The 22,247-nt window shown below is 55.6% G+C and overlaps 3 protein-coding genes and 1 long non-coding RNA gene across 8 annotated transcripts; 1 reads left to right on the top strand and 3 right to left on the bottom strand.

Moving 5' to 3' along the window:
- Positions 1-211: 211 nt before the first annotated feature.
- idh2 (isocitrate dehydrogenase (NADP(+)) 2) lies at positions 212-6,862 on the bottom strand. The gene is made up of 11 exons (XM_049722452.1): positions 6,672-6,862; positions 3,518-3,609; positions 3,242-3,407; positions 2,830-2,990; positions 2,574-2,717; positions 2,351-2,487; positions 2,118-2,269; positions 1,920-2,032; positions 1,490-1,587; positions 1,329-1,421; positions 212-540 (listed from the first exon to the last, which is right to left on the bottom strand). Exons 1-11 carry the CDS (start codon positions 6,787-6,789, stop codon positions 456-458), a joined length of 1,359 nt encoding a protein of 452 aa, XP_049578409.1. The 5' UTR covers positions 6,790-6,862; the 3' UTR covers positions 212-455.
- Positions 6,863-6,952: 90 nt separating this feature from the next.
- On the top strand, positions 6,953-7,992 carry LOC125970326 (uncharacterized). The gene is made up of 2 exons (XR_007482055.2): positions 6,953-7,266; positions 7,379-7,992. It is a non-coding gene; the product is annotated as an uncharacterized lncRNA (long non-coding RNA).
- Positions 7,993-8,378: 386 nt separating this feature from the next.
- LOC125970297 (G-protein coupled receptor 22) lies at positions 8,379-15,769 on the bottom strand. 2 transcript variants are annotated; one of them, XM_049722458.1, is made up of 3 exons: positions 15,551-15,769; positions 10,952-11,592; positions 8,379-10,545 (listed from the first exon to the last, which is right to left on the bottom strand). In XM_049722458.1, exon 3 carries the CDS (start codon positions 10,539-10,541, stop codon positions 9,255-9,257), a length of 1,287 nt encoding a protein of 428 aa, XP_049578415.1. In that variant the 5' UTR covers positions 10,542-10,545; positions 10,952-11,592; positions 15,551-15,769; the 3' UTR covers positions 8,379-9,254. The 2 variants fall into 2 exon arrangements, with proteins under 2 accessions (XP_049578415.1, XP_049578414.1); XM_049722457.2 differs by lacking the exon at positions 15,551-15,769 and adding an exon at positions 12,264-12,418.
- Positions 15,770-17,135: 1,366 nt separating this feature from the next.
- Positions 17,136-22,008, bottom strand: hbp1 (HMG-box transcription factor 1). Of its 4 annotated transcripts, none has more exons than XM_049722440.2 (11): positions 21,858-22,008; positions 20,308-20,454; positions 20,069-20,243; positions 19,646-19,766; positions 19,454-19,568; positions 19,205-19,335; positions 18,966-19,122; positions 18,756-18,900; positions 18,112-18,417; positions 17,900-18,041; positions 17,136-17,820 (listed from the first exon to the last, which is right to left on the bottom strand). In XM_049722440.2, exons 2-11 carry the CDS (start codon positions 20,378-20,380, stop codon positions 17,803-17,805), a joined length of 1,383 nt encoding a protein of 460 aa, XP_049578397.1. In that variant the 5' UTR covers positions 20,381-20,454; positions 21,858-22,008; the 3' UTR covers positions 17,136-17,802. The 4 variants fall into 4 exon arrangements, with proteins under 4 accessions (XP_049578397.1, XP_049578398.1, XP_049578399.1 ...); XM_049722441.2 differs by having other exon boundaries at positions 20,308-20,451; positions 21,858-21,970; XM_049722442.2 differs by having other exon boundaries at positions 20,308-20,464; positions 21,859-21,940.
- Positions 22,009-22,247: the final 239 nt, after the last annotated feature.

The following is a 22,247-nucleotide window of genomic DNA, read 5'->3' as shown; positions in this document are numbered from 1 at the left end:
TCGAGGTTACGGTCAAACTAAAGCGAAAACTAAGACTCTGTTCCAGAACTTAAGCGCGCCTAGCTTAACGCTCGAGAAATACGCACGACAAACATTCAGCCCTTGCGAAAAGCGCTCCCCGACCGAATTTGTGGCCCCAGATGGCCCAGGTGCAAAACCAACCAAAACTTTGCGTTAGGATTTTCAAAGCGATCACAAGACGCCGGCCGGCTGGGTCAAACAAAGGTTTTATTGGCCTTGCACGTTAGGAAAATCAAAGCTGGCGTGACAACGGACAGGTGTTAGGGAGGCTCCGGTGGCCCCGGCACGTGCCGTCCCTCCCCCCCCCTTCAAATACAAGTGGAAATAACACAAACAAACTCTTGTCCTTCAGATGAATGGGTTGACCTTTAAGTTAAAAATGAGGTACAAAAACGGACGCGCGACGAGGCCGTCTCCGTTTTGCTTCGAGTCCTTCACTTGCCCAGGGCTTTGTCCAAGTTTGTCTTGATGGCGTCCAGGAAGTCGGTGGTGTTGACGTAGTGCTCGTTCAGCTTGACGCTGCCGAGGGAGGAAGGGAGGGATGGGGAGGGAGGGAGTGAGGGACGCCGTCAATGCCTTTGACACTTGTCACACAAAGCATCGTGAGGATGTCGTTACTGCGTCATATCTGGAACGCTATCAGACGGAGCCTCGGCCACCCGCCAAGTACCGTCACCACCCACACCTGACGATTCAATTCAAACGCAAAATCAAATCGATGATCTTATCGACGAGTCCGTCAATTGTCTCCCTTCCAACAACAATGAGGACGCCCTCTTCACAAAATACGTACTCGAGAGCGCTACCTTTGGCGTTTACATCGCCGTGTCAGCGTTACCGAGCGGCCGGCCGCTGCGGTCGTTACATCAAAAATTGAAATGCAACAATTTGGAAATGTGGATGAAGCGCTGGTCCCGACCGGGCCTTGAAAAACGATGGATCGGAGACCTCCCATTTTTTGCCGCCGACAGATAGGAGTGGGTGGATTCGGTCCCCTGCCCCGAAGTAGATGCAAACCGGAAGGTAACTCCGGTGGAGCGACCCGCAATCTCAAGTAGGTCCAAACGCAAAAGCTGACACGTGGCACCACGCAAGCGTTCCCCATTCTGTCGAGTTGTCATAGCGAACGCTTCAAAGACCGCGAGTCAAAGCGCATGAGGGAAAGTCTTTTGGAAGCATTTTCGCCTTCATTGGAGCGGGAGCCGGATCGTTTGTAGTCGGCAATTACGCGCCGTCTGGTTGAATTGCCGTCTGTATTCTTTTTCAAAATGACTGCGCCGCCACGCTCTCTAGTCAGACGAACTTACTTGGACAGGCCGTGGATGCAGCCGGCCAGATCCTTGGTCATGGTGCCGCTCTCCACCGTCTCCACGCACACGCGCTCCAGCGTCTGCGAGAACCTGAGCGTTCAAAGGCCGTTAGCGACGAGGACCTTCGGATCGCCGAGGCGGGCCAGAGCGCGCCTTACTTGATGAGGTCGGGATTTCCGTCCAGCTTCCCGCGGTGCTCCAGGCCTCGGGTCCAGGCGAAGATGCTGGCGATGGGGTTGGTGCTCGTCGGCCTTCCCTAAAGTGGAGGCGGCAGGAGCGGTGACTGCTTCGTTTTTTGGCTTCTTGCCAATATGACTGCAAACTTCTCAACATCCATCATCCTTGCACCGTACAGTATGTAGTGCGTCCGCGTTTCCAAAATGACTTGCCCAGCTTACAATTGAAGGGAAAATGAGTAGAATATATATATAAAAAAATTTAAACTCTACTTGATGATGGGCATTGCCGTTCATCACCTTAAGGCCGAACGCGTCGCAGACAAATTGATTGCGCAACTCTGTGAGCATAAAACGGCCACAGGGCGGCGCTATTGCTCCGCCATCTCGCCCGAGCCTACACAAGTCTCACCTTCTGGTGCTCGCGGTAGTGCCTGGTCACGGTGCCGTGGGCGGCCTCGGCCTCGATGGTCTTACCGTCGGGACACACCAGCACGGACGTCATGAGGCCCAGAGACCCGAAACCTGCAAGGCAGACGGATGGGAGAAACCAGACCTGGGCTCAAACAGACGGACAGCGGGCGAGCGTGCGTACGTGCGTGCGGCTTACCTTGGGCGAGGATGTCCGACTGAACGTCGCCGTCGTAGTTCTTGCAGGCCCATACAAAGGCGCCAGAGGATTTGAGGACTTGGGCCACCATGTCGTCGATGAGCCTGTGCTCGTACCAGATCTTCAGGTTGTCAAATTGGGCCTTGTAATGCCTTTGGGAGGAAGGAGGACGGCTTTCAGGTGGCCGCGGACGGCGCATGGGCGCGCGGATGGCGCGTGGGTTGCACACTCACTTCTGGAAGATGTCCTCAAAGATGTCTTTGAATCTGCCGTCGTACGCTTTAAGAATGGTGTTCTTGGTGCTCATGTAGAGCGGCCACTTTTTGTTGATGGCGTACTGGAAGCAACTGTGAGCGAAGCCTGTTATGGACTGGTGGAGAGAGAGCGAGAGCGAGAGAGAGAAGCACACGGGTGAGGCTCAGAGTCCAACGATGGGCGCTCGCGAGCTTCTCTCACCTCGTCCGTGTTGTACATGCCCATCCCGCAGCCGCCCGCCGGGAAGTCGTACACCTCCCATTCCTTGCCGGCGCTGCCGTCGGTGGGCGAGAAGATGATCTTGAATTTGCCGGGCTGGTCCACAACAAAGTCCGTCGCTCGGTACTGACGGGAAGAAAAGCCCGGTGGCGTTTAGGCCCTGGCGGCGCTCAGGTGGCGGTGGCGTTCAGGCGGCGTTTAGGCCCCACCCCCCGCCTTGCCCAAGCGCCTTCTTCACCTGGTCGCCGAAAGCGTGTCTGCCGATGGTGATGGGCTGCGTCCAGCCGGGAACCAGCCGGGGGATGTTCTTGCAGATGATGGGCTCGCGGAACACCGTGCCGCCCAGGATGTTCCTGATGGTACCGTTGGGGCTCTTCCACATCTTCTTCAGGCTAAACTCTGCCAAAACAAAAGAAAGACCGAGACACGTCAAACAGATTCCAAACACGAGTTTGATGCAGCAAATGAAGTTTTGACTGCAAAGAGCTTGCGTACTTCCCCAGGCGCTTTGTTTTGCTTTTGGAGCGCAACGCATTTGATTGCTACGAGTGAGCCCATTGAGTTGAAGATAGGAGTTCAACTTTGGCGAGCCATTGCAAACGCGCCCCGAAAATAAACAAATGGTAGTCCCTCCTCCTCCCACGACAAACCTTCCACTCTGGCTTCGTCAGGCGTGATGGTGGCGCATTTAACCGCCACGCTGTACTTCTTGGTGGCCAAGGCCGAGTCGACAGTCACCTGGTCGTCCGTCTGGTCGCGGTAAGGCAGCCCGAGGTCAAAGTACTTGAGCTCCACGTCCACGTTGGACAGGATGAGCTGCGGACAGGGGAGGGGAGGGGATGATGGCACAGCAGCACACCAAAAACTCATCAAACTCTTCAAGAGCAGCGACAAACATATATCACGCACTTTTGTTTGAGGCTCACCTTTTCCTTGATGAACTCCCAGATGATCCGGGTCATCTCATCCCCGTCCATCTCCACCACGGGCTGGGCCACTTTGATGCGCTTGTCACCATCTGTCGAGCACAGCCGCCGCCGCCGCAAAAGACGCTGTGAAAGAACTCCTGGACAGTTTGGCTTTCAAAAGCGCCTTTGGCAATCCGACGCCATCACGGACCAGTAGATTCGAGTAAAGCTCGACTTTGTGAAAGTGACTTTGGACTTAATCCTGCCAGGAGACGGGTTACCATACGCGCGGAACAAGATAAACGTCTTATCGGTAATCCCGTCAGAGGAAAGTACCGTCGTCAGCTCGGGTTAGCCGCTAACAGTTAGCCCGCCCGCCGGTCACCGGTTGAGGCCGTCCCATCGGCCGCAGCATTCGGGCTACTAATTTGCTCCGACTAGCGGCGGCCGCTAACACGGATAGCTCACGTTGTCCGTCCGAGACCGCATGCGTGCTCCAGAAACGAGCCCGACACTTTGGGCTCACGGCGTCCACTTCTTTCTATCCGTGTGGAGGAAAAACGCGAGACAGTGACGCTTTGAGCCAGAGAGTTTGCTCGAGCATTTTTCCAAATGCAGTCAGTCTCATGACATTTTTGAAAATCTTTCTTGCACATCTCCATCTAGTTTAAAAAGGGTTCCAAAACGAAGCAGAATAAAACATAAAGCTGCACTGAACTCAGCCCCCCCCCCCCCGATGCTGGACATTTGAGCCACTCGCAGCCACAGGAGCACCTGTCCAAACAGCCACCGTCGCCAACATGTGCACTCAAAATAAACCGTCCAACGCACGAGCAAGAGACGTACGGCGGCTGGCGGGACCGTCCACACGCTCGCAGAAGTGGGAGCCGTATGGCGTCTGGGGGGACCGTCCACACGCTCGCACAAGCAAGTGCCACCCGGCCGGCGGCTGGCAGGACCGACCACACGCTCGCCTCGCCTCGCCTTCCATCCGGCGCAACGCTTAATATGGTTGGCTCCCGTTGCTTTAGTGCCGTTACGTCTACAGTTGACACACTTCCCGATTCTGGAACGGTCTCTGGTGACGGGGCTGACAAAAGGCAGCAAACCTTGGCCCATCCAATGGAAAGCATCCAAATCAACAAAAGCGTGAAGGCATTTGACATTTCAAATATTCTTTTGGACAATCCCATATGTTCTTTTTGAAGACTTGAAAAGGGCTGTCGAGTTCACGACGCAGACATCAACTGTACTCGTGCGTCGGCAGCACGCTCTTCAAAAATGCTTCCTACACATGGGTTCAATTGTTGAGCGCCAACCTTGCATTTGGTCAATTCCTGCAGCAGAATGAATCTGGCTTGGCCTGGATTGACGAGCTCAGTGTGAAATCCGCTAGCCCGCCTATCCGCCCGCCCGCCGGCCCGGGATGCAGAGCGAGGGGGGAGGGGCGGGACTGGAGCACAGTATGTTATGTAACCAGACGGAACGACACGGCCCGCCGGCTCTGAAGGGCGAGTGTGGCAAAGTCGGGCCCGCTAGCCGCCGTGTGTATTTGCGGTGCCACATTCGTCAAAAAGACCAGCGCCTTTCCTAATGGCACCTTTTCAAAACAAACGGGGGAAAAAAAAAAACATACGCGACCTTCCGTCGACGCGCCAGTGCTCGAGCTACGGCCAAAGTCTGAAAGATTCCCGACGACCTCGTTCGGTCACCTTAATTGCCCTTCCGCGTTCACTTTCAGCTGACGCGCACACGCACACGAGCTGCAGCCGTCGCAGCTTGTATCCAATGCCCGACACGCAACCTCAACTACTGTCGTGAGTTTGGAAAGGCAGCATATCTCAGCAAACAGGGCGCCAGTCGATGGCGGGGTACACCGAGGCAAACAAGCGTCCCTTTTCACAGCTTCGAGTTCAATCGGCCCGCCGTTCGTTTATGGAGGAAACCCCCCGCAGGCATGGAGGAAACCCCCCGCAGGCAGGCAGGCAGGCAGGCACGGGGACAACACGCAAACTCCACACCGCACCTCCGAACAGCGAAGCCACGTGCTAAGCAAGTCGGCATGCTTCTTTCCCTTTTTACAAGCTTTTGAGACGTAACACCGGCCCCAAATACTCCGCTCGCACGGAATACGACACTGGCCCAAACAGCCGGGAGAGAGTCTTTCAAGTGACCCGTCAAACCCGATAACAGGCTGCCGAATCTGTGGGCTGGCGCTGTTTGAAGTAACTTGCAGACAATTTGGGGTAACCTACAAAAGTCGTGTGACGCAAACGCTCTTATAAATAAATAGAACAGAAAGCCTTCAAGCCAAGTTTGTTTTCAGCACAATTGAAAATAAGCATCGCACAAGCAGGCGATTTGCATTGAAACTAAAACTCGATCGGGTTCAAATGAAGAGCAGAGCAAGGTGACACAACTGCAGAAGCGAGGAGAGAGAGAGAGCGAGCGAGAGAGAGCGAGCGAGAGAGAGAGCGAGCGAGAAAGCGTGTCTCGGAAAAACAGTATGGAGGACATCGGCAGCCATTTCTGACCGCCGAGGAGCCTCGTCGGCGGCGCCTGACCTTGGGGAAACCTTTCCCCCCAAACGGCTCACAAGGATGCCACCCAATTTCCTGCCACTTCATTATCATTTCAATAACCAGTTAGACTTGTTGGTCCCGGAATACAAATGTCATCTTAACAGACAGTTACGAACGGTGGCATTCATAAGAGCGGTGCCAGGAGGCTACCGAATATTCATTCGCCTTGTGCGAGGGAAACGCCGGTGCGCAGTCTTTTGCCCTTTTACGGCTACTTTCGCATGGAGCCCACCCGCACAAACTTTGAATGGGCAAGACAAAAGACAGACAGGCAGGCAGGCAGGCAGGCAGGCAGGCAGGCAGACAGACAGACAGGCAGACAGACAGGCTCCTCTCGGCCCTCGACGCGCCAACAACTCAGATAGTTCAAACTACGTAGGGTTCGAGATGAAAATACCGATGACGTTTCAAGACGTTTCTGTCGCTCGATGCTCACAACAAACGCAATAAAAGCGCATCCGGGTGAAGATGCGAGACCGGCTAGCACAAATGCTACGCGGACGGACTGGCGGGCTGACGTCGAAACCCATTCAGTCGCATCGCATGACAAATTCGGCCCGCTTCATGATCGATTCGCTCGGCTTACTCACAGTTCCTTTGCTGCGAGGTCTGGCACTGAGCAGCCGGGGCGAGCACGGCGGGATTTCGGGAAAAGGCTGCAGCGGCAGACCTCGACAGAGAGCTGAGGACTTTCAGATAGCCAGCCATGTCTCCCCGGCCCGAACGACTCCAAGTGAAGAGGAAGGAGGGCTCACACAATCGCACTGAGACGTTATAGCAGCTGGCGCCCGGCGGAGGCGGGGGCGTGGGCGGAGGCGGGCGGGCGGGCTGCTCAGCGCCGCCCTTCGTCCCTCCTCTGCACAAGAGCGACTGCGCGCGTCACCAGCTGCGACGTGCGGACCGAGCCGCCATCTTGAACCGGAACGGAGGCCCGCAACAGTTCCCTGACTTCTTGTTTTTCTTTTGCTTGACCCTTGGCGTGAGCAGACTTTAAAAACATATGTGCGTGTTTGCTGTTTGAAACAAACAATTCCGTGACAAAATTTGACAAGTCATGATGGACCTATTGCCGCCAAACAGCCGCGGACTCCCGCTTCAAGATACTGGCTCGGTCCTCTACGACTGGAGGCTCCCTCTGGTGGTGATGACTCACATCTTGAAGATCATGCCGGAAAATCAATGCTGGTACCGGAAATCAACTCTTACCTTTCATAATATAACGTCGTCTATTATGATGACTTCATTCTTAATGACTTGGGGCAATTTCCGATGGTGTCGATTAAAACATTTTGTTCAGGTAACCTTCGTTCACCTTACTTACTTGGCAGAGGGGAGGGAACGAGGAAATTGACGAGCGAGCTCATCCTTTTTCAAGCGAAGGCTGCCTAAGTGCGGCCGGCAGACAGCTACTCATGCTGAACTGTTTGCAGCACAAAAATGTCACCAGTGACGCCAAGCAGTACTGCCGAAGCTACCGCTTTCAACACAGGTTGAGATGTTGCCGTTTAGTCATTCAACAATAATAATAATAATTATTATTATTATCATCATTTTCATTATTATGAAATTGTTTCACCTGCTGTTTTTCTTTTACCAATAACACGGCCAATCTCTGTTTCTTCATGTGTTTTAACAGCGACTGTGTTGCTCGGAAAATGCTCTAAAAATAATTGAACTGGCAAATAATGGACACGTCCTTCTCAAGTAGTGGCTCAGGATTGCTTATGGGGACGTGTGTCACCCCAAGAACATGTTTGTTTTTTGTTACTGCAGAGCAATCTGTAATTGCACAATCACACCCACTCCAGCAGGTGGCGGTGGTGCTCCTATTTCACATAGGCAAATTGATGCGCTTCAAGTATTTTCTGTCACAGACTAACAATCAATGCTAATAAAGTGACCCTATGTGTCTTTCATGGCCACCTCTGCTTCCAAAGTTCAACCGCCGTTTGTCCCTCATAGGCCACCGTTCTCAGAGGCTCACGGGGACTGAATCCGGTTTACTGCTTGGACCGCAAACTTCGCTTCAATGTGGTTCTGAATGTCATTAGTCCAGCCTAGAACTGGCATTGATTTCCAGCGAGCTGCACGCGCGCTAATGAATAATTGTGCTACAAACAGGAGAGGTAAGACAACTGCCTGGCAAACCGCCAACTACGGTGTTACAGAGCAAGTGCATGGTGTGAGAGAGACCTCTAGAAATGGCCAGGGGTGCGGACTACAGGCAAAATTCTTCAAGCTGACTTTTTGTGTGCCCCCCTGGGAGTTGTCTTCCAATTGTAAAAAAGGCTAAACGCTTGAAATCACGCTTTTATTTATCTTGAGGTTTTTAGCGTGGGCCTCAAATGTCTTTGGATCACGTCAGTCTACAGCACACGTGCGTCGGCTCGAGGCTAATAAGAGCTTCCGAGGCGGAATAATCCTTCGGGCCAGATATGGAATAAGAATGGAATAGTAAAGTCCATGGCAGTGTTTTGGCTTCTAATCATCGTGTCTCTGGAGCAAAGTTGACCTTACTCGAGTGATGAAAGTGAGGTTCACTGCGAAGCCGTCGCCGTTATCGACCGCGTTGCTGTATGTCGAGTGGCGTGCGGCGGGTGCCGAGGGCCTCGCTCTGAACCAGCTGCCTAAAAAGGAATGCAGCGTGCACACGCGCAGCGCATCTGCGAGCGCTTGATGCTGAAGACCCCGCCGCTCACTGAAAGCCATCTGGCAAGATGGAATGAGCTCATCCGCCACGTTCGGCCTTCGGGGTGCACGTACGCAAGAGCGCGTGGTCTCCGGCCCTTGGATCCGAGGGCTGACAGAGCCGAGACGGGCTACGCTCGACCCCGCATTTCCATTGGCTATTAGCCAACGGTCAGACCTGAAGCTTTTTCATCTTTGTCGAGGCCTGGCAGCAAACGTCCGCCCGCTTGGGGTGAGTAGAGAGCCCATTTATTATTGGAAGAAATGTAGTACATGGGAGGAGGGGGGGGGGGGAAACGCTCCCTACTTCCTTGGCTAGCTTCGACATGTATCACGTATGCGCTGGAAGTTCCAAAAAGCCATGCAATACCAACGGTAGCAACAGCAGACTGCGGAAAGCCGCAGCTGTCGGCGCTCCTCGATGACGCATCCTACCGCGGGATATTTACAAAGGGCGCCGGGGCTCGGGATGAACAGGGTGGGCGTCATTTGGACTCCACGTCCTCCGGAGGCAGACGTTTCTGCCGGGCGTCCTTATCCTGGAAGGTCACCTTTTTGTTCCGCTTGGGATCGATCCAGGAATTGTGGATGACGGCGTTGTTGGGGGTGGGGTCGGCCTCGATGATGGACACCACCCTCTTCTTCATCTTGCTCTTCAGGACCTTCTGGAACTTCTGCCTGGTGAAGGCGTAGAGCAGCGGGTGAAAGACGGTGGTCCCGTACGCCATGACCAAGAAGCCCAGTCGCAACTTGACCGTCAGCTCGCTGGGGCCCAGGCTGAGGATGAGCGTGTTGAGCACCGTGATGGGCGTCCAGCACAGCAGGAAGGTGGACACGATCAGCAGGGACATCCTGAAGACCCGCTTCTGCCGCTCCCGTCTCTCGCGGTGGCGCTTGACCGCCCTGCGCAAGGCGATGATGACCGAGACGGACGTGCGCATGCCCAGCGCGCCGCCGCCGCTGCTCTGGGAGGCGGCGGCGGCGGCCTCCCGCTGCGGCGTCACGGAGGGACGCTCCTTTGGCCGCCGGGCCTTCTTCTTCTGCGAGGCGTGGAAGCGCGTGCCGATGCGAATGTTGAGCGCCTGCAGGATTTTCCAGTAGGTGATGAGCATGACCACGGCGGTGAAGAAGAAAATGGGAATCTGAGCCAACAGGTGGTAGTAGAGGCCCAGTTGGGTCTCGAGCCGCTCGGAGGACGCCTCCCGGTGGAGTCGAAAGAAGGCCGCCTCCGCAAAGGGAACCAGGAAGCTGACAAAGGACAGCAGCCAAACGGCGGCCATGAGCGCCAGGGCCCGGCGCACGGTCAGCACGCGGTTGGCCGGCTTGACCGAGATGTCGTAGCGGTCCAGCGTGATGGCCAGCACGTTGGCGGCCGTGGCCACGCTGGCGAAGGACACGCAGGCCTCGTGGAAGCGGCACAGCAGGCCGGCGTCGCCCTCCACCGAGAGCAGGACCGCCGCCGCCGTGAGGGGGATGCAGCAGAGGCACACCAGCGCGTCCACCACGTGGAGGTTGACGGTCACCATGTTGCTGACCGAGCTGATCAGGTTGGACTTGGCGCAGTAGAGGGCCAGCACCGTCAGGTTGGAGCTCAGGCCCAGCAGCATCTCCAGCGCCAGGAAAGAGGCGACGGACGCCCGGAAGCCCCCGGGGAAGCCGTCGGGCCCGGGGGGCGGCGGGCTGGCGCTGCGGCCCAGGGGCTCGCCGTCGTCCGTGACGGTCACGTTGCTGCTCATGGTGCTTTCTTCCTTGGGCCAGGGGATGATATGCATTCTCCTGTCACAGCGAGCGACAAAGCACAGACGGATGGTGCATTGGCGTACGCTTGCGTCGCTGCTCGTTCAAAGTGGCAAAAGTAAGTCAGGGCAGGGCGCATGCACGCGCCGTGTTAGCACGTAGCCCCCCTCAACACGTCTTTGAGCTTGAGGAAATGATATGAGCAGCTCAGCGGTGCGTGCTGCACATGCGAGAAGGGTACAAGTGGATAAATGCTTGGCGCGGGGGCGCGCGCGCGGGCATGCCCCGGATCTCGGCCGGCCGCGTGTCATGCTGTCAAGTCATAAGAACACAACGCCATGCAACACTCGAGGCCACCACAGCTTAGCTCTGCTGGACATGAGTGGAATGAAAGTCAAGATGAGACGAAAGGTATTTTGACACGGAAAAATGGCAAAACATTTACCCTGGTGCCTGCCTCCAGCACTATCTGAGCAGCGGGCCGGTGGAATCAGGAGCGGGAGCTGTCGACTTCAGCATCACGTCCGAGCATTTTTCCTTTTCCTTCCGGAGCTTTTGTTGAAGCGCAAGTCCTTTCTGAGCGGCCGACAGTGTGCGCTCAGAAGCGCCTCACCTTTTTGCTTCGCTCGTCAGCCGCCCGGCTCATGTTGGGAGCTCGCATTCCGAGATTGGGTCCGTCCGTCCGTCCGTCCGTCCGTCAGCCTCCGGCATCGGTGCTCGGGATCACTAAGGGAGCGAGCGGGCGGGCAGGCAGGCCGCCACTCCAATCCGCACGCTGGACTCCAGTGGTGCCGGACTGGCGCATGCAGCGCGGCACGGCGCGAGGCAGGTCTGCCGCCGGCCCCTCAGCATGCTCGCGATCTCCCTATCTCCCTCCCTCCCTCCCTCCCCTCAACGACGGCAGATTGTGCGAGCGAGCTGAGTAGATTAGCGGAGGCTCCGCTCGGCGCGGCGTGACATTGGCGATAGCAAAATTTAGGATCTGCGGGGGCGGCGGCTGAGGGCGGAGGGATCGGTCGGAGGGAAGTTCAGAGCCAAGGGCATTTTCCTCTCCGTCCTTCAATCCTGCGTCTTGAGCCGGGCAACCTGAAGGGGAGAGAGAGGCAGCGTCAATGGATCAGCCAGGAGCTAGGAGGCGGAGGTGCGAGCGGGGGATGCGATGTGTTGCTGGAAAGAAATACACAAGAATTGAGGCGAGGCTCTGTCGACGTCTCGCCCGCCGTCTTCCTCCTGCACTCTTTCATGCATGCAAACGTAATTGCGCCGCCGTCTCATTTTTGCCGCACCAATCATGCGCGGATGTGTCACACTGCGCGGTTTGTCGTGATGTCGGCCAGTCAGCCAGCCATGCTTGGGCTGGCCAAGAGCCTTACAGGGGCAGCGCGATTCCTCGGGAAACTTGTCAGGCGGGTGCGGGGCGGCGCGTACGACAACCATTACTGACAGACGAGCTTGCATGCGAGCGATGTCACGCCGGGCTGACTTCGGGGCAGTCAGCACAGCCAGCGGTCGGGAACCCGCAATCCGGACCGCTGATCACTTCTTCATTGAGCAACTATGTTCATTTTCTCCACACATATACAAGCCTTGCTTTGAAATCCGCCGCTCTCCAGATTACATTGACGCACTCGAAAAGTTACGCGAGGTGAAATACGCAAAGGCGCTGCGCTGCCCTGCGCGCCGGCCCACTTTTGACGTCGTACCGAGACGCGAATGACTCGTGGGTTCCCGGTCCAAACAAACACGGACGAGCTCACCGTGGCGAGTAAACGCGATGGAGGTCGGCCGCAGTAACCAGCAGTAGTTCAGGAGACGCTCCGTGGTGCCTTTCTCCTCTGCTCATCCATCCAGGCGCCCGAGTGTGCCAATACTCCTCATCCTCTCTGGATCGGCATGGCGCTCCCGCTATCTCCACCTCTCTCCCTCCCTCCCTCCCTCGCGCTCCTGCTCAGTCTCTCTCTTTTACTGCGGAGGTTTGCAGTGCACCCCCCTTCCCGATTGGTCCACCGTAATGGCTTTAACCCCTTGCGCTTCCCCCACTGGACCTATTTCCTTTTCGTGTAGCGGGCGGGACCTGAGCAAAACCGGGTGTCCGAGCCGCTGACGGCATGCACGGAACCGAGTCCAAATACTCACGCGTGGATAAGAATGGATGCCCGACCTTCCTCTTCTTCACAATAGCCTGCAAAAGAGAGCTGGCTTTCACCCATCCGACAAACGCTTTGGCTTTTTGCAATTTTCATTCTCAACAATCTAAATTGATCTGGATCATTGGCTGTCCCCCAGGGTTCAATCCCTGAACCCCTTTTCTCTTTGTCCTCCCCGCACTCCCCTTTGATGGGAAAATCGGCCGACGCCGTGCGTCCCTTTCACGAGGCTCTCTGTTTTCATCCCCTCTCCCTTGGAATCTGCCGTTTGTTAGTCTCCCTGCATCAGTAGGCCTCGACAGGCCTGAAAACAGACCGGCCCGGGTACGTTCTTTGAACACAAGAGGCACAAAAGAGGCGTTATTTGACACAAGGAGGTTTGGACTGGCCCAAAATAATCCAATGTTATGAAACAAACTTTAGAGTTGAGAAAGGCAGCGAGTGCTTCAGCACACCGCTGCTGCACAGTTCTCACACATGTTCTCAGAAGTGGTCGACTTCCTGTCACGGCCGCCACATCTGCCTGTGTGATTGGTGTCAGGCGAGGCGTGGGAACGCGACACTCGCGTCGCATCGCGCACAGATAGTGCGGCGAGGCGAGGCGAGGACGCTCGCACGTGCAGCATGCTCGGCCATCGTTAGATGTCTGCTTTCCCCTTGGGAATTGCGCTTCCTGGAAAATGTGCAGCTGCTTTTCTTAGACAAACGCTTTCATCATTGCAAACATGGCAAATGAGGGAGGGCAGCCAATTAAGCTGTTTTGCTTCAGCCAGCGTCAAGGTCGTTTCTCTCTCTCTCTCTCTCTCTCGCCGGCTCAATGTTCTGGGCCCGGAGAGCGACACGTTGGAGTCCCCTGCTGTTAAAGGGCCGAGAGGACTCGTGATTGGAGGCACGGCTCTTTTGGTCCTAAAGCCCAAAGGCGAGGCTCCTCGAGACCATCCGTTTGCTGCGTCTGCTCCTCGCATGGCCTTTGCGCCTTTCTCTTCATCTCGTCTCCATCCCGTCAAACATGCAGCAGGTGGCTCCCGTCGCCGCCGCCTTTGCGCTGACAGGTGGCGCCTGTCTGCGCATCTTCACGAGGGCGAGCAGGTGTACCTTTGGCACGGGTTCTGGAGTGGAAGGAAAGCCTAACAGAGGAGCGTGACGCGTATGACGAGCGGCGACATTGACAACACGTGGACAAGGCGCAGCTCGCTACGTTGGCGCCTAAGCTACTGTTCTAAGCTGGCGGTGTGCCCGTCCCAAAAGAGAGCCAGCCGTTCATTGAGACGGTGCCTTTTCATCCGGAACCTGGGAAAAATGGGGTCCTTGCCGGCTGGCGACGACGGCTTCTTTTTTGACCTTGCTCTAGCCGTGGATGTTCACCACTAGGTTGAGTGGAGGAGTGCAAAAGCGCTTCCGTGCTAATCAGCCATGGCGTCACGCTTGTTACACGCAGACGTCCGCCCAATGCGTGCAGACCACAGATGTGGAAGTGAAATTGTGCCAAGATGCGTGCGTGCGTAGGACGAGGCGGCCCGACTCGGACGGACGGGCTGCTGAGCGCCGGTTCGCGCCATTTAACAAACTGATTACATTTTGGTTCCACGCCACAAAGCCACTGAGATTTCTCAGCCTCGGCCGGACGATAATTGAATTTTCTTTGGTGGCAAATTGACAGCGAGCCAAACGGGCCGCACGCGTCGTCTTCAGGCTCTCTTTTAGCGCCTCCTTGCCAAAAAAAAAACAACTAAGAGGAAAGAACGCGAGCCCGATACTCGAACGTAGTACGCAGTCTAATAGTGATGAGCGGCTCGGACCGGCAGAAAAAAAGCCCCGGAACGGGCCATCTGTCGGCACGACGGCGAGGCGTCGTGTTGGAGAGGTTGCAAGAGTCACTCCTACACTTTCTTTAAGTTTGGCCACAAGACGACGGCACGCGCAGATGACACGCGGCGGCACGCGACCACGGCACGCAGGCCTCGACACGCAGATGACGACGACGGCGCTTTCGCCACCTCGGATTGTTTATGCAGGCAAATTTGAGCGTGGTTTCCAAGCCACCACGTGGAGCCGCTTCCCAGTCACCTCCCTCCCTGTTCCTCACAGCACGTAGGCAGACAAATTCCCCATGCAGCACTTGATTTGGCAGGCAATCTGTAGCAGGTGGTCCCTTTCTTTCCAAACGCCGAGCGGAGGCCTCTTCTTATACGATAGCGGCCGGCACCGTGAAAATGCGCCCGATGCGGGGGAGGCGATTGATTGAGTTTGCCGGAGAGAAAGTGTGGCAAGTGGCTCTGACTAAATTGCAAAAGTCAAACTTTCATTTCATCAGATATCAAAATAATTCACCTTTCCATGACATGGGATCGAAACACGTCAAGTGTTGGACTCCCCCGACGTGGTGGCAACAAACAAGCCCTTGACCTCTTTGTCCCTCACTTGCATCTGGTGCAAAGCCAAAAAGATGGACGGCTTCTTCTCTCTTCTCCCCTCCGCCAGGACAAAGGCGGCAAAAACGCCTGCCGTAACCTGACCACGGTGGTGTCGTTTGCCGCTTCCCGAAAATGAGGAGCGGGGACTGAGCTACTGATCGCAATTCAATACGGTGGGTGGCCTGTGATCAATTCCTGGCTAGCTGCCACCGTCTGCACATGACTTTTGGGTTTTTTTTCAAGGCTGATTTTGCAAGAATTTAGTCAGTGGTGCTGAAATTTGCTAATGAGCGGCTGCTAATTAGCGGCTGCAGCACCCCCCTCCCCCGGCGGCGCGTCGCGTCGCACTTCTCACCTCTATTTTTGCACTGCGTGTGCGAGCGTTTTCGTTATTCGGTTGCCTTTGGGTTTGTGTCATCTTCTGCTATTCTGAGGCCAGACGCACTCAACAAGCTCCACTTTTGTAAAGAAAAATCCACCTACTTGTTTGACGAATCCATTTTCGTGATTGCCGGGCCGCGTTTGGTCGCAAAGGGATCCTCCGAACTCGCCGCCGTTCGATTGAGGACGACCACCGGCACTTTGTCCCAGCGGCCTAATTTAAGGTTTGCCCCTCTACCAGTGCCGGCCGGAAGCAACTTCCTTGACTCGTTTTGCCAAATGCACATTTGGTTTCATATTTTCCCCATAATATAGTGTGTGCAAAAGATGGAAAATGTCTCGACTTACTCGTATGCACACTCAAAGGGCTGGAAGAGGAAAAGTGACGAGGATACCAAAAAAGAGAAAACCTGCGCCAGGTTAGCAGGCAAAGTGGCTGGTGTGTCATTTCCTGTTAAAAATTGCTCTGGCTGTGATTGTAAGCTAATATGAGCTTACGCCCTCTCGCGGCCGGGTGGACCGTCAAATGTTCACAGTGCCTGACTTGGCTTCCACGTCATCCATTCGTCAATTCATCCTTCCATCCGTCCGACCGTTTGCTCTTGTCCTCGTTAGGTTGGATGATCATTATTTCCCAGTATTTTGTAATATTATATGTTTTATAAAACATTTTCAGCATCATAGCCAGATGAACCGATCGATCTCTCGATCCGCTGCAGTGATCACGTCTGAAGGATTTGAATGAGCGCAAAGGTCGAGGAAGCCGCCCGCCCGCCCGCTCGCGGCGTTGGCGCACGGTTCCATAAATGAATTTGCAAAATCTCAACGTCATTGACTGGACCGAAACAGTCTGCGTGTTTGATTACGAGGAGGGCAGCGCAGACGCACAATGGAGTTTGCAGCGCGGTTGCACACAATGGGGAAATGCGGCCCGCCTGTCCGCCTGCCTAATTAACCTCGCTCGCGCTGCTGGAATTCCAGACCCGCCCACCATTGGAGAAAGGAGGCAACAATTGCCCAAATCCGGCCAAAAGACCCTGCAAGTAATGCGAGTGCAAGCTGAGATCGTACGGTCCTCACAGTCGAAATCGAGCTTCTGGGCCCGAGTTTGTCGCATGGCTGAATTCCTCACGGCTTTCAAAACTGTCTCGAGGCGCGAATGACTGCTGGTTTATCTGGGAACGGCAATGAGCAAAGTATCAGCCGGCCTTTGCGTTGAGAGGCAGCGCCCGAAATAGTCCATCGAGCGGTCTCATTCGGGAGCGCCGTGCTTCCGTTATCATTGGACTTGAGAGGCCTGCCTGCCTGCCTGCCTGCCAGCATGCGGGGCTGTTGATGCTATTTCAAGAGGCGCGCACAAAGCGCCAGGTTGTCCTTGCAATGTTGGAGTGGCGAGCGATTGATGCACGGCGCGGATCTTCATGCAGTCCAGTCGTTTCGCTTGGATGACGAGCCGCGCCAAGCTAGGAGGTGGCAGGGGAGTCGAGCTGCTTGCGCCCTCTGCCTGTGGCAACGGGAACGGCAGTTGAGTGCCTGGAACCTGGCGGATCCGGCACGTTTCCACCCGCCTATTCGCTCCCTTCAATCGTATTCATTAGTTCGTCCGTCCGTCAATAAGACAACGCATTGAAGCGGCGGTCCGGCGTGCAGTCACAGAATGCTGACAAAACACACCAGTGAGACCGTGCAAGTTTGACAAAAACGCATTTATCACATGATACAAAGATACGGTGTGCAATTTGCGGGCTGTGAAACCTGTACATGATGGACATTATTGCGAGCCGAAAGCGAGAAGGCGGCCGTCGGCCACAAAGGTTCAAGGTTACACGTTGGCGTCTGGCGGGATATAAAGTGCGACGGGACCCAAGCGGTGCTCGGTGACTTGAGTGGAAACCGTCGGCTCCGGACAGATTTCTACAAAGGCTTTGTTTGCATTTCTCTGCAATAAAGTGAGGGGATAGCGCAACGCTCCGAGTGAGAAAGGTCGTCGTGATGCCCCCGCTCCAAACAGACGTGTTGTCTTTCATTCCACAGAATGATGGCTCGGCGCTGCCGGCCGGCCGGCTCCTTTCCGTTTGAAGTGGGTTCGTTCCAACCGGAAGAGGAATACGAGGTCCATCTGCATTAGTGGGAGAGTAAAAAAAAGAGACGCACTTGGTCAGCGGCGTATTCCGCCGTCCCTCCTCCTTCCGCTCGCACAAAGGCGGGCGCAGGCAGGCAGGCAGGCAGGCAGGCAGAGATGAGCGTCCTCGCCAAGACGGGAGGGCGGCGGGTCGGGCCGGTGGGTGGGGCCGGTGGGTCGGGCCGGTGCGTCCGGGAGCGCCTGCCCTGTCTCCGTGGATGGATTGGCGGCCTTAGGTCTGCTGGGATCCCTGCTCGGGTCGGGACAGCGCCGCGTCACACCATCAAGTGGCACGGCGTGATCACGCTGGGGCGAGCCAATTTGCTCACCGAGTTGCTCCTTTTGCGCTTCCAGCAGTCGGGGTTGAGGCGCTTCTGCTCCTCGGCCAAGGCCTTGGCCTCCACGGTGTACGAGCGGCGCTCCTCGCTCCTCATCTTCTTCCACCTGTCGCCCAGGATGACGCTGATGGCTCTGCGAGGGAGAGCTCACGCTCACACTTTGTTGTCTGCCATATTTGCCCGCCCTCCCGCCACCTTTTCACCTGTTGTCTTTGCCCGGATACATCTGCGTGTACTCCACCCGGTACTTTTTGGCGAAGAGCATGAAGGCGTTCATGGGCCGCTTGCATTTGGTGGGCGTGGCGGCCCCCTGGCCCCGGGCCGACCTGCCCAGGCCCGCCGGCCGCGGGGAGGCCGAGCGTTCGGCCAAGCGTTCGGCCAAGCGTTCGGCCGCGTCGAGCTCGGGGCTGGCAGCGCCGCCGCCGCCGCCGGGAAGCGAGGTCCGCCGCTGCCGGGCCATGCTGCTCAGGACGTAGACGGCCGACGAATCCAGCGGGGTGAAGTCGTAGCTGAAAAGTGCCGACGCAACGGGGATTGTGTTTGCTGGAGCCGGTTCGTCAACATCCAAGGCGCGTGCGTGCACATGTGCATTTGGCCACGTGCCTTGGATTTTCTTTGTTCTCGCTTGGGCCCATTCCCCGTTTATATTAGGACGGCGCCCTCTGGTGAAACTGTGCCGTCATCTTCCCCGTTTATATTAAGACGGCGCCCTCTGCTGAAACTGTGCGGTTATCAATCGCCAACCTTTCAACGGCCGACCTTGCCTCCCGTTCATCGGAACCAAAGAGACTTTTGCGCGCGTCCCCTACCTTTTGACAAGACGCAAAGAAACTCAGGCCGTTCGTACCTTCTAAATGTGTCAAAGACCACCGAATCGTCACAGTTGATGGCGTCGGGGTGGCTGGGCGGCAGGCACGTGTCGCCCAGCTGCATCTCGTAGCAAGGGATCCCATGATGCACCACGGTAAGGCTCGGGTAAAAGGAGGCCCACCCTGAGCGCCGACGCGGCACCAATCAATGGAGGCTCCTGCTCAAATGGCTCGGGCGGTTCCCGTACCTTTACTCCTGACAAAAAAAGGATGGTCCAGTCGGCATTCGGCGCTTAAAAGGCCGTCGTCGGGGGAGCCGGGGTCAAAGGTGAGTTTTAGAACCGCCTGGCCGTAAGACAAGGTCTCTTCGTGGCCGACCAGCTTCAAGCCGTCCGAGCCAAATCTCTGAAACGGCGGAAGCGGCATCCTTGCGATTAGCAGATTGCCGCCCCCTAGCGGTCATCCCACCGCAACGGCGGCGACCCACCTTGAGTGAGGAGGACGAGGAGGAGGAAGACGGCATCACGCTGTCCTCGTCGGAATCTTCGTCAGAATCGCCGAGCTCCTCGGCCTCCTGCCACTCCACGTTAGGACCGCGATGGAAACGAAGGCGCGTTCCTGCAACACAAAGCAAGGAGGAAATGCTGACTTGGAAAACTGACAAACCAACAGACAAAACCATCAAATTAGGCATCAAAACTATCAAACGTCCTTGGCCTCGGTCGGGCCCACCAACCTTTGAGGAAGCAGTGCCAGGCGGTGGAGGGCCACGAATGAGACCAGGCCATGTCCTCGTCATCGGAGAAGGACGACGACACGGAGAAAACGCCCGACTCCGACTCGCTGCTGGCCTGTCGCCACCAGCGCCGCAATCAGACAAAGTCACGCGCGGCGGGCGGGCGGACGGCCGTGAGCCTCGGAGCGTTACCCGCGCACGCCGGCGCTCCCGCAGGTGACCTCTGGAGGGGTTGGGCGCGCTGCTGGCCAGAGGAGGACGGGCGTAGGAATGTAAACTGTTGCTGCTGCCAAAGATGTGGACCGGAGAGGATCTGCCGTTGGAGGAAAGGACGCGACAAAGGCAACGAGTTGGAAGTGTTTCCTCGGTGCCCACGGACACTTTGTTGGCTACGCGTGTGCTAGCTCACGAGAGCCAACGTGACTGCCCCCAAAAACGAGTGCCGTTCCGACGCACACCGCTAGACGGCGCCAGCGAACTTGACCACTCCGCAGTGGAAGGACAATAGCGGTTTGCCAAGAGGCCCAAAACAAGAAGAACAAGCAAGGACAGCAAGTTTGCTGACGGACGCAGGCGATACAAATAAGCGGCAGAAAGATAAAGCAAAGTGCCAACCTCCTATAGGGAGCGCCTTTGAGCAGCGGGCTCTGCGGACCGGTGGCGATGTTGGCCAGCTCGGCCAGCCAGCTGGTGGGGGGCGGCGTCTCCTGGTGCGACACGCCGGCGGCCACCCGGAACAAGCCCGGCGACCCGCCGTCCTCGTCCACCGCCTGCAGCTCCGGCATGTCGTCTGCACGTGCGACACCGTCAGCCGCCCGCTGATCATCCGGTTTAGGATTGGGCGTCTCGGTTACCGTAGTCCATGCGGCAGCCGGGCGAGGACGGCGGCTCCTCGTTGCACTTGAGCGGATCGTACATCTCGTCCATAGCTGTCTGGATTCCTCTCCGACGAGGGAGACTGGTTGGAGAATCTGGCTCGGATTCCGTCGTCACGTGACCTGCTTCGGGTCCCGCGAAAACAGGTGAAAGTAGAAAAGGTCAAGAAAAACGTCTCAGAGTGTCGTTTGATGTACAAGACGTGAAGGTAGAAAAGGTCAAGAAAAACGTCTCAGAGCGTTGTTTGCTCAACAAGTGTGCTTCGGCGAACGCCGTGCCGTTGACCATTCTTACCGGTCGAAAGGCGCTTTCAAACGGAAAAAAAGAGTCAAGTCAAAATGTCCCTCTTGATTTTCACTATACGTTTTATTTTTTGTCAAATCTCTTCAGATAAAAAGTTGGATGTTTTCAAGATTGACACCGAAATGAATGAAATGAAAGTCCCATCTCCAATAGAAGATTTTTTTTTACTTTGCTTATACGATGACAAATAAAGTCAAGATTGACACGTTTTAGGTTGAAATCATTCATTAAGCGTCTGGAATTTGACACCCAAAAAGTTATCTGTTAGTAAAGCGCTGTACTTTGGAAAAGAAAGATGGATATTTTGGATAGGATGATGTATGTCGGGATTTGACATTTTTTTTCCTGGAAAATATTGTTCTGGGATATTCACGACTTTGGTACATTGTTTTGTGGTTGTTGTTTTGCAGGCTGCCACTTCTATTGTGGCCTGTAAATGGACAATTGCGGTACTGAGTCAAATGCGATGCAAACGTCACATAAAATCCGGTTGTATGTAGTGCTGCGGTTGCGTTCTTTGTCTCCCCACTCCCCATATTGAAGGTATGCGGCGATCACGTGACGCTCTGCGCGCAGGCCTTCTTTATAAACTTGCTCGGGTTCTCGCGCATGCGCACCACTGCTCATTCATTCCCAACTGCGCAGCCTTGACGACAAACAGCTGCCAAAGTGCCATTTCAACACTCGTCAAACGCCACTTTTCACAGCCTAACCCCGAATGTTGTTCAATTACTTTTACAAAAAAGTATTTGGGTATCGCTGGATAAAAGAAAAGTGGGGGTGTCTCCCCCTTTTTTGCTGCCTTTCCACTGTAAACAAAAGAATGTCAACAAGTTGAGGCATGACGCAACCTCGCTGGCTGACTGGCTGGCTGGCTGCTCGGCTGCTCCACTTGCCAATGAATGACATCGGGACGGTCGAGACACGCCGTGTCAAGCGGATCGAACCGACTCAATGAAATCATTCGCCACATCTGGAACGTCGTCAGCGACAAAAACAAGCCAAGCGAGGGAGGCAGAGTGGGAGAAGCGCTGGGGGGGGGAAAAAAACACCGTCGCTCGGTCGGTCAACCTGCCGTTCGACACTCAACAACCGTTTGACAACCTCAATAACGGCTCCCGGCGGCGACGCAAACGCGCGATGTAAGCATTACTACCGTTACCAAAACACTTTAGAGTTTATTTCTTCAAGGGGGAGACAGGAAAGTAGGCAAATACTCACTTACCAGTCGTGTCGCCATCAAGAAACTCTCTGGTATTCACTCCAGTGCTCGGGGATGTTCTCGGTTAGAGACGTCCTGTTGGATGGTGAGAGTGTCAATCACTTAGACGCCGTGAATCTATTGGACGCTGCGGTTGAGGAAAAATATCAAGGGCGGGGTAGAGTTTGTTGAGCGTCGTCTCATTGGACAAAAGTCCACGCCTGTTTCCGCCCACAAACAGCCGATTGGCAACATGAACAATACCGAGTTGTTGTTTTTTTCCCTTTTTTTTTTTTTTTTTGTATCAGCAATGTAGCAAGTACTCACGTACGCTACAGTACTGCATGCCTATTCACTTCTTAAGGGATGCAATGGACGTACGTTTTTAATGTTCACTACCGTAAGACGAGGAAT

This window comes from Syngnathus scovelli, chromosome 6 (assembly GCF_024217435.2).
Source record: "Syngnathus scovelli strain Florida chromosome 6, RoL_Ssco_1.2, whole genome shotgun sequence".
NCBI classification, from domain to species: Eukaryota; Metazoa; Chordata; class Actinopteri; order Syngnathiformes; family Syngnathidae; genus Syngnathus; species Syngnathus scovelli.
This window is presented reverse-complemented; position numbering and strand designations above follow the sequence as displayed.